General features: G+C 38.9%; 1 protein-coding gene across 12 annotated transcripts in view; it reads left to right on the top strand.

The window, feature by feature from the left end:
* The window catches only part of CSNK1G1 (casein kinase 1 gamma 1), a 165,384-nt gene that overhangs the window by 127,274 nt on the left and 24,038 nt on the right, over positions 1-14,072 (top strand). For 5 of the 12 annotated variants that reach the window (XM_040492941.1, XM_040492939.1, XM_040492943.1 and 2 more), the window contains exons 10-11: positions 756-863; positions 12,375-12,485. In XM_040492941.1, the coding sequence (XP_040348875.1) occupies positions 756-863; positions 12,375-12,485 (219 nt within the window). Of the gene's footprint in view, positions 1-755; positions 864-3,424; positions 3,919-9,284; positions 11,034-11,362; positions 11,506-12,374; positions 12,486-14,072 lie in introns of those variants that run through there. The other 7 variants (XM_040492946.1, XM_040492944.1, XM_040492948.1 and 4 more) reach the window with 4 other exon arrangements.

The following is a 14,072-nucleotide window of genomic DNA, read 5'->3' as shown; positions in this document are numbered from 1 at the left end:
AGTGGAACCCTTCACCATAAGAAATTTTTTTTTATTATTCATTTTATTAAAAAATTTTTGTTAAATTTTATTTATTTTTGAGCATGAGCGAGGGATGGGGAGAGAGAGAGGGAGACACAGAATCTGAAACAGGCTCCAGGCTCTGAGCTGTCAGCACAGAACCTGACATGGGACTCGAGCTCATGAACCGCCAGATCATGACCTGAGCCGAAGTTGGATGCTTAACCGACTGAGCCACCCAGGCGCGCCTGTTTATTTTTTTTTTAACTTATTTGTGTGAGAGAGAGATGGAGTATGAGCAGGGGAAGGGCTGAGAGAGAAGGAGAGAAAATCCAAAGCAGGCCCTGCACTGTCTGTGTGGAACCCAACTCGGGGCTTAAGCTCACAAACCATGAGATCGTAACCTGCGTCAAAACCAAGAATTGGATGCCTAATGGATTGACCCACCCAGGCATCCATCATGAAAAACTTTTGAATTAGTTCTTCTGGCCAGGAGTTCACAGTACCTGAGAGCAAGCTAACACATCACTGTAGGATGTTTTCTTATTTTCCAAGGTAAGCTGCTCTCTAATGAGCTACTGAGGACCAGGTGGCCTCCCTTTTGCAGATAAGCAAAGTGAGAAGACTTGAAACTGCCCATGATGACTGAAAACAACAATTAACCACTGTTTTATTAGAACTGGAATGATGCTCTCCTTTGCAGAGTCATTAAGTCGGGCCCATCTTCCATTTGACTTTTTGTTATATTTTTCCAGCCTACTCCAGTAGGGTCAGTTCATGTAGATTCTGGTGCATCTGCAATAACTCGAGAAAGCCACACACACAGGGATCGGCCGTCACAGCAACAGCCTCTGCGAAATCAGGTATGTGCTGGACCTTCCTTGTTTCAGACATTCTCCTTCTTACTAAAACCAAAATTTTTCGGCTTCCCTGCTTAAGTGTATATACTGAAATTGAATACAAAGGACTTGCCTTTTCTCAGGCATGTGGGGTGGCATTCCAGCATCCCTGGGTGCTATAACGGTACTGAGGTGTGGTCAGGCACCTGATACGAAGTATCCAGTCAAGAGAATTAGGACTTGTCCAAGTCTGTTGGCTGAAAGGGGCCATCTGCCACAGGCCCGAAAGACCTGCTGAACCACACAGGATCAACAGGGTAGCCCATTTGGGGTCTCATCTGTAGTCCAGTGTGGGGTACTCTCACTGGTGCTGGGGTGGCTTTTGGTCATCTTTATTTTATTTATTTGTTTAAAAAAAATTTTTTTAATGTTTATTTATTTTTGAGAGAGACAGAGACAGAATGCGAGTGGGTTAGGGGCAGAGAGAGAGGGAGACACAGAATCAGAAGCAGGCTCCAGGCTCTGAGCTGTCAGCACAGCCCCAACACGTGGGGCTCGAACTCACGAGCCGTGAGATCATGACCTGAGCCGAAGTTGGACACTCAACCAACTGAGCCACCCAGGCGCCTGATCGTCTTTATTTAGTTTTGTTTTTGTTTTTGTTTTCTGATTAAGAAGAGTGGGTAATTTGGACTTCTAGCTGACCTGGGCATAAACTGGCACCTCTGTTCCACCTCTGCTCCTGTCCCCATGTGAATTCTAGAGCTGGCCAAGTAAGGTGAAGATTCACCTTTGCTTTAGGCCACTGCAGAGGAGACCATGCCATCCATCCTTCAGCGTTCATGGTTTGAGAAACTAATGGTCTATGTGAGAGGCTTCTCTCAGCCTAAAAACAGAGGAGGCAAACACACAAAAATCAGCAAATTTGACAATATTTGAAGAAAGACGTCACTGATTGGGAAGGAAATATGACAACTTTCATCTTTATATCATATACAATTGACCCTTGAACAGCACAGGTTTGAACTGTGTGGGTCTACTTATATACAAATTTTTAAATAAATATAGTATAGTATTGTAAATGTAAATATAGTATTGTAAATTTTCTCTTATGATTTTTTAATAACATTTTCTTTTCTCAATCCTTATTTTAAGAAAACAATATAATGAGTATAACATACAAAGTATGTGTTTATCAAATGTTTATGTTGTTGGGAAGACTTCTGGTCAGCAGTCAGCTATTAGTAGTTAAGTTTTTGGGGGAGTCAGAAGTTATATGGGGATTTTCAACTTCACAGTGGTTAGTGCCCCTAACCCCCACGTTGTGTTGTTCAAGGACTAGCTGTACGTTGCTAAGAGAAAACTGAAGACCCCAGTAGATAAATAAGCAAAGGATAATAAACAGATACACAACATGTTCAGTCATTATCAACTCTCAAATTAGCTCGTAACCCTGACCTCACGTTTTAATATTCACAGACATATTTATAATAAAATGCAAAAATGCTTATTTCAGATGCACATATGAGAAAGTACATAGGTTAACAATAGCATATAGAAGTACATACACACAGGGAACATCTGACTGGCTTAGTCAGAAAAGCATGTGATTCTTGGTTTCACGGTCGTGAGTTTGAGCCTCACGTTGGGTGTAAAGATAAATAAATAAAACTTAAAATTTTTTTTCTAAAAAGAAAACATATACATGTACAGTGAAGTACATGCACAAATATGGATAGACTCACCAATAAGCACATATTCTTGGCAAAATGTATGTCTTGGTAAAAAAAGTATAAAGGAGGGAAATCTGTGTATTTAGTAGCTAAGAGAGAGTAGACAGGCAAAAAGGTGGGGTTTAGCAAATCACATACACTAATTGGATCCATCGTTACATGCTTTAATCAAAGTAGTTGGCTAGGAATTACCATTTGACTGGCTTCTGATTGACACAGAATACTGTTGATTCTGTGGTTGTTCTCTTCTACCTCTCTTGTTAGAAGTGTAGCTGATGGGGCGCCTGGGTGGCTTGGTTGGTTAAGCGTCCGACTTGAGCTCAGGTCATGATCTCACGGTCCATGAGTTCGAGCCCCGCGTCGGGCTCTGTGCTGACAGCTCAGAGCCTGGAGCCTGTTTCAGATTCTGTGTCTCCCTCTCTCTCTCTGCCCCTTCCCTGTTCATTCTCTGTCTCTCTCTGTCTCAGAAATAAATAAATGTTAAAAAAAATTAAAAAATAAATAAAAAAAATAAAAGTGTAGCTGAGTGCACACTTAAACTGACACTCTGAGACATGGCTCTGGACTTTGAAAATCCAGAATCAATTATTGGAATCCATTTTAAGAAAACAACCCACGATATAGATTAAGTTATGTGCATAAAATTGTCACAGTGTTACTTGAAACAAACGTTTTAGAAATGATCCACTTATTATAAGGGAATGGTTATGGATCCAGCTGAAATCTTTTAGCAAAAAAACTGGGTTATAATAAGGTAAATTGTAGTGGGCTTATTCAGTAGAATATTATGTAGCCACTTAAAATAATATTTAGGAAAACTTGTAGCAACCTGAAAATGTTTATGGTTTGTAGGGTGAAGAAATCAGAGTACAAAATTAGAATGACAGCATGATTTCCCCTCAGGGAAAGGGAAAATGAAAAAAATCAGTGGAAGGAGATAATGCCAACATATTAGAAGAAACAGATAATGTTGTAGGTAATATTTTTCCAGACTATTCTATGAAGAAGTTACATTATCCTATAATGAAAAATGCACTTAAATAGAAAAGGTATGGAAAGAAAAAAAATCAGTAGTCAGTAGTGAAGTCCACATAATCAGCATATCTGCCCGAGTACTCATGTTTTCAGAATATTTCAAATTAAAATAGGTATTTCCTATAGTTTTCCATGTCTTTTCTGCTTCAGTGAATTCTTAATCAATGCTGCTGTTTTGATTGGATTTTTAAAGTATGGGAAAAAGAGATGTTGAAAACCTGGATTGCCAGGGTGAAAAAATTAGTCAAAGCTAGTATCTGAGTAAAAGTACGCTGATTTTCAGTGTACTTTTTAAAAAATTATTTATTTATTTATTTATTTATTTATTTATTTATTTATTTATTTATTTTGAGAGAAGAGCAAGCAGGAGAGGGGCTGAGGGAGGGTGGAAGGGAGAGAGAGAGAGGGAGGGAGGGAATCCCAAGCAGGCTGTATGCCCAACATGGGGCCCTATGTGGAACTCAGTCCCACAGCCCTGGAATCATGACCTGAGCTGAAATCAAGAGGCAAACGGTTAAACTGAGTGAGCTACCCAGGTGCCCCTCAGTGTACATTTAAGTGAAGGGTCTTTATTTATTTATTTTTTTTTTAATTTTTTTTTTCAACGTTTATTTATTTTTGGGACAGAGAGAGACAGAGCATGAACGGGGGAGGGACAGAGAGAGAGGGAGACACAGAATCGGCAACAGGCTCCAGGCTCCGAGCCATCAGCCCAGAGCCTGACGCGGGGCTCGAACTCCCGGACCGCGAGATCGTGACCTGGCTGAAGTCGGACGCCTAACCGACTGCGCCACCCAGGCGCCCCTTTTTTTCTTTTTTTTTTTTAATTTTTTAAGTGAAGGGTCTTTAAACTAGTGTGTATAATTAGGAAATCTTACTGCAGTGCAATAATAAGCTTCTTTCTGAAGAATTGAATCTTGAAATTCTCTCTGATTTCTTTTTTCTTTTTAGGGTTTTTAGTATCCCTTGGCTGCTAAGGGATTGAAATTCCCCACATTAATGCAAATTTTATACCTCTCTCCCAGCAGATTCTGAATCCTTGCTGGGTTGAATTCTTTCTGCACTCTGCCCTGTGGGTAAATGTATTTCTAGTATCTGTTCTACCTTTACACTGTGTCTTAGTCTGGTCTCTTTGCTTTTATTCCATCTTTAGGGTTGTTTTCTTATGTTTTTCGGGTTTTGTGCTTGTTTTTTCAGAAAAATTGCAGCCAAGTATGTCCTTTACATTACTCCAAGAATTGAAAGAAGTATGTTCTTTTTTGGATTGGTACTTTTCAAGTTTTGAAATCAGCAAAAGAAGAAAGTAAAATCTCTCTTTGAGAGATCCTGACAAGTATTAACCTCACTTTAGGGGCAGCTAACTTTTTCTCAGCAACTTTGACTAAATAAGTCTAGCTGGAGACCTGCTCTGTGAAAGTATGTCCTGGGGATACCAAGATAAGTAGGGAGTCATTGTCCTCAAAGCATTGCCAGGTAGATCAGCCAGGTAGCCAGATAACCATAACACAAGGCAGAACAGAGAAGTTCCCCAAGTTTCAAATTATCATCATCAGAGATTGGAAGAAGAAGACATTTCATCTAGTTTGAGTGTGACAGTTTCATGAAAGAAGGTGCATTTGAAGTGCTCTTGGAAGAGTAACGTGGACATGAAAGAGGCATTCCATGCAAAAAGGAATTATGAGCAACAAGAAGTTATCTAGTTCATTTTCCTAAAATATATGGTGTGAATAAAGGAGACAAGGCTAGGAAAATTATCTTGGAGCCATTTGATGAAGTTCCTGGAATGATGGGCTGGAGAGTTGATACTTAGTTTCACTAGGGAATAGATAGGTACTAAAGGTTTATGAACAGAGAGGAGTGATGTGATCAAAACTTGGCTTTAGAAATTTTTTGGCATAGAACATAATAATGGCTTGACAGCCAGCAGTTGTATTCGTTCTCTTCCATTACAATGAGAATTTTCAGAGAAAATAGGCTTTGCTATTCTAAATTGTAGGTATATTGAATTGAGTACTATTTGGTTCCTAGATGCAGTGATAGATCTCAAATATGGTTCCCAAAGAACTGCATTTAAACTCACCTACATAGGGGCATCTGGATGGCTCAGTCGGTTAAGCATCCGACTTCAGCTCAGGTCATGATCTCATGGTTTGTGGGTTCTAGCCCTGCGTCATGCTCTGTGCCAACAGCTCAGAGTCTGGAGCCTGTTTCAGATTCTGTGTCTCCCTCTCTCTCTGTCCCGTTCCTGCTTGCCCTCTGTCTCTCAAAAATAAATAAACGTTAAAAAAATTTTTTTAATAAAAAAAAATTAAACTCATCTACATATACTAAATCTGTTTTTTACAACTATGTTAATATCAGATGTTTAAGAACATTTTTTAAATGTAAATTTTACCCAGCTAGAGAACTATCACCAAATCATGAGTTTGGATAGAACAAATACTGATAAAAGCTAGATCAATTTAGAAAATTACCAATGGATTTGTCTTTTCTGTTATTTTCCCCTTGGTATTTGTCCTTTCCCAGGTCCAAAGATGGTAAATCTTACCATGGCTGTGGTTCCTCTGTAAAGAACCATCCATTAGGAAGGGGTTGAAAAATAGTTCTGCCTCTTTCTACCTGGCAAGCTTCCCTTTGCATTCTCCGATCGAATGTGATCAGGAAGTAAGTCCTGGCAGTATCCAGAGATCTAATTTGGAGTGCAGTGTATTGCACTGTTGAAGGTTTTATTCATTGTGTTTGCTCAGTGTGCTGGATATAGAATCTTGCATTGACTAGGATGTGCGTGCAGGAGTATGCTTCCTGCTCTTTCTAAATCTAAGCCTGTGGCAGTCCTTACTCAAGTAAATGCTATACACATGCTACCATGGTTCAGCAATTTTGATAGTTACATAGGTTTCTGTGGGCATATGAAGAAGGGGTACTTGACCTAGGAGGTTAGGGAGAACAGATCTGTTTTGAGGTTGGAAAGAGTCACATTGGTCATCAAGAACTGTTAAACTCTATCAGACATGGTATCCTAACATCATAATATTGAATAGCACTTACTCATTTTTATATGTACAATATGTGTTCAGGGGAAATAATTTTATTTTTGTAATTTTCTACTCGGTGAACTGTTCATTTACAAATTATCAAGTTTGGCTGGGCAGGAAAATATGAATCAAATGTCAGAAAAGCTGATCTCTCATCCATCTAAAAGAACCATATTTAAACTAACTCAGTACCTTATAAACACACAAGAAAGGAGCAATAAAACTTGAAAGTGTCGAGTCATGTTGAGTTTTGAAGGTGTTCCCCCAGTAAAAGTGTTTCAAGGGCACCTGGCTGGCTCAGTGTGTGGAACATGCACCTTTTGATGTTGAGGTTGTGAGTTAAAGCCCCACATTGGATTTAGAGATTACTTAAAAGTAAAAACCTTTAAAAAAAAAAATTAGTTCAGATTTGTTTGTATCTTGACTCCCAAGAGATGAGATTAAAGGTATGTAAAGCCTTAGAAAAGTATGTTGTGGTTTAGTGCTGTGGTGCTTACTGGAAGAAGCTTGTTATAAACATAGCTTTTCCAAAGGAGAGATTAAGCCAGGTTGCTAAGTAGCCAAGATGGCCAAAGATCTTGCTAAAATGAATATCTTTATAGATTCTTTTGAAAGTCCACTGGCTTTGGAAAAAACAAAAGTTGATTAATTCTCCATTCACTTCTTTTGACATAATACTACTTCGTTTTCAGCAAGGTTCATAGTTTGTTAGTTGAAGAGGCAGGTGAGTGTGCTCAGAGAAAGTTTACGTCCCTTTGACCTGTGTGTAATTTCCTAACTTGCTGCCTGCCGTCTAGCAGGAACTTGGGTATAGAGATTGTACTTTCATCCTGTCACCCTCCAGCATAGAGCCCTGTGCAGAATGGGGCTGCACTCCTCATTTCTGGGACCTTTATCCAAAGGGAGACATCAAAACAAGGAAATGTAAAGAAAACTGAAATTCAGTCATTTTCTTACCTTCTCCCATTTGTCACCTATTTGCTGCTACTCACCTCTGCTCTAATCCTATATTCCATATTAAAAGTTCTCTTTGTGCAGTGGTCCCTGGCTAGCTTAGTGAAGCACGTGACTCTTGATCTGAGGGTCACAAGTTCAAACTCCATGTTGGACGTGGAGCCTACTTAAAAATTATAAAAGTTTTGTGTAGTCTTCAATATTTTGTATTTCAGCAGACATCTTGTGTTGTAGGAAGGCGAATCTGGAGTAGTCCTACCTAGATAAGTCATCCTTCTCTAGTTGTGGCAGGATGGGGATTGAAGGGTGGCTTCTACCCTTTTGAATAAGAATAAGCAGGGGCGCCAGGGTGGCTCAGTCGGTTGAGCTTCTGACTTCGGCTTAGGTCATAATCTCACAGTTCATGGGTTCAAGCCCTGCATCGGGCTCTGTGCTGACAGCTCAGTCTCGAGCCTGCTTCAGATTCTGTGTCTCCTTCTCTCTCTGCCCCTCCCCTGCTCACACTCTGTCTCTTGAAAATAAATAAATGTTAAAAAAAATTTTTTTAATAAGAATAACCAGGGTTTGAGTAGAGTGTTTCAGACCTCTGGAATGGTTCCATGATTTTTCTCAGAGCTTCGCAGAATTGACACTACTGTCTCTGTGGGCCTGCATTTATTGAATTTGGGAATAATCCCTCCCAGGTTACCAGTGATTTTCCAACATCTCTGATCTTCACTATCAAGGTTGTAGAATACAAGAAGGCGTTGTTTACACACACAGCAGGTTGCATGGAATCATCCTTGACTGGCACAGAAATTTGTTTCTATTTCATGAACTTAACAGAAGAAAATTTTTTAATTTTGTTGAAGTATACACTTCAGTAACCTTGCCACCTTTTAAAAATTTCATACCTAAGGTCAAATATGCTCCAGAAAAATTTCTTGAGGTATTTCTTGCCCCATTTTTTTCTCCTTACATCTTACCCCTATTACATTTTAAAAAAAAATTTTTTTAGTGTATGTGCTGCCAAAGCAAGCACAACAAAATTGTTTTTCATCTTGGAAGTGTGGTAAGACAATGTAATCTAGTGTATTCATTGCTAACTTTTTGGTACTACTCAGTCTCTATTTTTGTTAATTATAGCTTAAGACTGTAATTATATAATGAGGCCTAGAAGGCCAGCATGTGAAACCAAAATGTTCTGTTTAGGTGGCACCTTATAGAGTACTTTGGGAGCCATAAAGTGAAATGGAGAAAGTTCTTTATAAATATAATCAAAATTAACTTTTCAGAATAACTATATAACTTTATATAATGAATGGAATTCAATGATTTATGTGCTGCAACAGGAGAAAAATGTTTGCCTGCCTTTTGTTTCAGAACAGGAGCTTTATCTCTGATAAGTATTGGAAAGAATTTTCAAGCCATAGATGGTATCTGAGATGTTTTCAGAGAGTATTTTCCTGCCCTCTTGTGTCATTGTCCCCAATGTCTGTCCGTTAATCCCTGCTAGATGACTGCTGGGAGAGATTCATTTCCTCTGCCCTAAATCACGGGTGGTGGTTTTGACTTTTTACACCAGGCTCCTCGGTGTTTCCCCTTAAGTAACTTTTGTTAGCTTTGTCTTTGATTTATGTTAAGCTGGATCACCACTTTCTTATTTCCATGTTCATCTACTGGATAGTAAACCAAGCATTTCCACACAGGTAATGCAATCCCAACAGAAGATTTTAAAGCGTTCCCCCCAAGGAATTCCTACTGCTTGAGATTCCTGCTCCTGCCTTTGGGAATTTACACACTCCATGTGGACCTTTGCCTTTCAAGTAATGCAGAGAAATTGATATTGCTGAGTGACTCTTCTGTCCATCGAAGCTCCTGACTGCCTTTTAGATAGACACGTGTGCATGAGTGGTCTTTGAGAGTGAAAAGTTCACATGCCGATCTCCTCTACTGGTTTGCTTAGTAGGACTGTATCCTGTGCTGATTCTGCCCAGTCCTAATCCCCTGTACACAGCATTGCCTAGAATACCTGTCAGGTACACGAGCAGAACACTGTACTTGTCAAGATTCCTCAGTTTCATCTAGTTCCTGGGCACTCAGTTGCTTTCTAAAACTGGCAAATGACCCTTTCTCCTTTATCAACTTATATATACCAGTCTAAGCCCTTAAATTCTAGAAGGGAATAGCCACAGAGTTTAGTATTATGATGAAAAGTAATTCCCAAAGTGATGAACCGACAACCGCAGGTTCACATCTGTCTCTTGGTTTTGTTGCTTTCAGTGGATATAGAAGTCACTGGAGGGCAGTAGTCTGGTGCAGTGTGCTCTTCATTCATCACAGTGGAAGCATTTAGGAAGCAGCCTGGAATTGTTAACATTGTTTTTCTCTTTCTAAAAGATAAATAACACATTGCTTTAATGATGCAGATGGAGTATGACTTTAGGCCTTTGGAAAATGTCTTGCTATTTTTGAAATCCGGACATAAATGTTCATTCTTTGAATAAATTATGTATTTAGCTAGAATGAATACAAATAACTACATAGTCCTGTGAATCAGACAGTAGCATCAAACCAGACTTCTGATATGTGTTTCAGTAAAAAATGGAAATAGTAGTTGATCAGCTGTCCAGGTTTTGTTAAAAGCATATGAGTTTTATACGTACATTTCTTGCCATTTTCATTCAGTTTTATCTGCCTTAAAAACAAGCGCAAAACAGAGCATTCATGAAAAAAGTAATCACATTAAATATTTTATCATGGAACTCAAAACAACACCGAATGGCTTATAAATGTGTGGATATTGTTTAAACATTTAAAGTTTTTGAGAACTGACAGTTGTTCATAGTAGTTTAGGAGCTTAAATAAAGTCCTAGAGAGAACTAAAGAAGCTATCACTAATACAAAATAGGTATTGATATTACTTATAGTATTAGAACAGATTTATTCTCGGGGCACCTGGCTGGCTCAGTTGGTAGAGTGTGCAACTCTTGATCTTTGGGTTGTGAGTTCGAGCCCCACATTGAGTGTAGGGATTATATAAAAAAATAAAAGATTCAAAAAAAAAACCTGATTTATTCTCAAATCTCTAGTAATAAGAAGATATGAGATTAAGTGCTCTGAGAATATGGATACTGTCAATAAATTTATAAAAACTAAGAGTATGTTATAAACCACAGTCTTATTTGAAAAGTGAAACATCTGAACCTCTGTTGGCAGAAATAGTTGGAGGGACAGATATTTTGGGTACTTTTGATTCTCAAATGGGACTAGAGGTATAGAGAGCCAAACCCCTCTTTGGTTAGAGAATATAGCAAGCAAATTAATACAAGCTGCCTCCTTACAGAATATGCTCATTCCATGAGGAATATCAGAAAACATGGCCAAGATCCTTTACAGTGCTGTTACCCATGTGGCTTCATATTACATTAATAAAGATGAGTAAGTTTTAGCTGGTATATGAGGCTTGGGTTTGTTGTTGTTCTTTTAATGTAAAAAGCTTTTTTAGTGACTTACACTTGAGCTTTACATAACTCTTGTCAATGAGATACAGAAGAGGGAGACTGAGTATGAGTCTCAAACCACCACTTCTTTCTTTTTCTTTTTTATAAAATGCACCATTGATAGCTGTGAACATCTCTAAGATTTATTGCATCCTTGCTGGTTTTCGTGCAGAGCAGCAATATCACATCCCAACCCCTGCTGCTGTTTATATCAGCAGCAATTAAAATTTGATTTACCAATCCCTCATTGCTGCCTCTCCAACTCCTCATTTTTCATTTTGTAGAGCCTTAGGACTGTTACAGCTGAGCATCATGATGTTAACACCTCCTCAGCCATCTGGTACAGGGGAAGAGGCACCTAAACAGATTCTTCAGAACAAAAATCACAAATGAGCAAGATCAGAATAGTATGAGATCTAAAAAACAGGTAAAGAAGAAATGAAGAGAGCCTGAATGACAGCAGAACTGAAAGCAGAACTCAAAAAGGTTTTGGATTTAAAGCCCTCCTTTTTCTGGGGGAAAGATCTGCCTTTTGATATCTCGAGGAAAATAATTCATAGTAGTCCTATCTAAAACTATTTGTAATTCCAGACTAGAGGCCATTAGCTAGAGGAAGCAGGAAAACATTGTAGCCTTACCCACCGCCACCCCACCTCCCCGGCCCCGCCATCTTTTCATGTTCTTGACCTGTGAACCTGTTTTGAAGAGATACTTTTTTCATTCTCTTAGATAAGAAAGTATATTCCAGCCACTGCCACTGCTCATTTTATTGTATTTGAAAGTCTTGTGGAGGTTTATGTTGAGAGTGGTAAACTCCCTAAAAGCCATATTATCTTGATTCCTAATGCTAGGAATTTTCTGTATTGACTACTGTCTATTTAGGTAGATCTTTAATCAGTGAAATGATTTGTAAGTATGATTGTTCCTTTGTCCAATAGTCTTAACATTCTGAATTTGGTCTGCTTAGTGGCTACTGAAATTTTACTAATATGGAAGCTAAAATTGATTCCAGCTTTTTGGTGGTTCCCTGGTGGTCCCCCCACCCTTTTGGTGATTATTGTTTTTCTGTGTCTGGGTGAGGATGGTGTGCTGTAGAGTGTCATGTGTTGGCTCATTGGGCTGCAGTGAATGTAGCCAAGCTAACTTTTTTCCAGTGCTTTGCAGCGGTTGTTAGTTTAAAATCCAAAACGAAAACAAAACCCTCAGGGACGCTAATGTACTTGATTTTGTTATTGCTTGCTGTTGCTTCACCTTTCCTTCCATATCTTGCTCTCATGCTTCCTAATGCCTGAGCAGACTGCATCGTCAGAGCGCCGAGGAGAGTGGGAAATCCAGCCCAGCCGGCAGACCAATACCTCGTACCTGACGTCTCACTTGGCTGCAGACCGCCATGGGGGATCAGTGCAGGTACTTACTGCCTTTATTGCCTTTTCTTGGCCTTCTCAGCTTGGCTGGTGGAATGTTGACTTGCTTCTGAAACTTTGGTTCCTTTAAAAAGGAAACTTACTGCAAGGTTGAGCTGTTTCTATAGTTAACTGAATATCTGTGTGCTAATTTTCTGCCTAAGTAGACTTGGAAGAATCACTGGATGGGATGATTGTTGGTTGTCATTGACTAAGAAACATCTCTGTGGTTTCTGATACTGATTTCTGGTTAAACTTGTCCTACAACCTTGATACAACTCATGATAAACTGTAAAAATAACGTCAAGGTACAAGTATGTTAGTGTCAAGAATGTGAATTTTAAAGACTTGAAATGTATAAAGTAAGTATTTTTTGGATAGAGGACTGCATAATGTAGCTCATTTCATGATGATATGTGCTTTAGCACGTAACGTGAGAATGCTAATTGGTCCAAGCCAACCATTTTTGAATGCGTACCCAAGAAGTTGGGCTGTTTCTTTTTTCTTTCTGGAAAATGTGTGGTCTTGGGGAATTATTTCTGATTTCATTTGGACTATTTTGAAGCTCTGTTGTCTCTAGTACGTAAGAATATCTTGTGTCTCTTTACTTTTCTTATATGTCACTGTTTTAATAATCTTAACTCAAATACATCTTTCATACTATTAAGTGACACCACCAGTTGGGGCACACAGGTGAACTCAGAGCTACCAAATCATATAAAGGGATAGACAAACCTTTTACATGTAGAAATGCATTTTGATAGGCTTGATTGTCTAGCATATGCTTTTTTATATGAAGTGATGCACTGAAGATCGTGTTATTCACAGGAAGTCAGGAGACAGCTGTGGTTCTGTAGAAAAAAAAAAAATCAGAAAAACAGGAACATCTAGGTAAAAAACGTCTGTGTTCTAGGAAGCCACAGAACCCTAGATGCTCTCTCCCACCCCAGCAAAGACCAAAGACTTATTCTTTGCTAAGGGCAAAATAGAGGGGCTGTGGATAAGAGGAAATGAGGCACATTTTGAGGGAGGGGTGTTATCCTGAAGAAAAGGTACAGACACTAAATGAATGTGTGATCCATACTTAAATACTTAAGACTTTAGTCTTTGCAGTCTCCCACTTGTGTAATTATTTTTAAGTTTATTTTTTTAACTTTGAGAGAGAGCGAACAAGAGAGGGACAGAGAGTGAGAGAGATTGAATCCCAAGCAGGCTCCACACTGCTAGCATGGCACCTGATGCAGAGCTTGAACTCACTGACCATGAGATCAGGACCTGAGCCAAAATCAAGAGAGAGATGCTTAACCAACTGAGCCACCCATGTACCCTTGCAGTCTCTCACTTTTAAGTATAGGCAGCAGATGGAGGATTATCAGATTTCTGAGGAAAGCCTTTAATAAAAAAGGGACCGAAGCAAACAACAACAGTAACAACAACAACAAAAACTTCATTATTAATATCCCCACAGACAGAAAATATTGCAACTACGAAGTAAGGATAGGATGCTATTTTAAAAAGGAACATTGTAAGAACAAATTAAAAAGAAAAAGAAAAAAACAGAGCTCTTGGAAACTAAAAACATAATAAAAAC

This window comes from Herpailurus yagouaroundi, unplaced genomic scaffold (assembly GCF_014898765.1).
Source record: "Herpailurus yagouaroundi ecotype Mexico unplaced genomic scaffold, PumYag 184, whole genome shotgun sequence".
Lineage (NCBI taxonomy): Eukaryota > Metazoa > Chordata > Mammalia > Carnivora > Felidae > Herpailurus > Herpailurus yagouaroundi.
The sequence above is the reverse complement of the archived record's forward strand: the minus strand, read 5'-3'. Positions and strand labels throughout refer to the sequence as shown.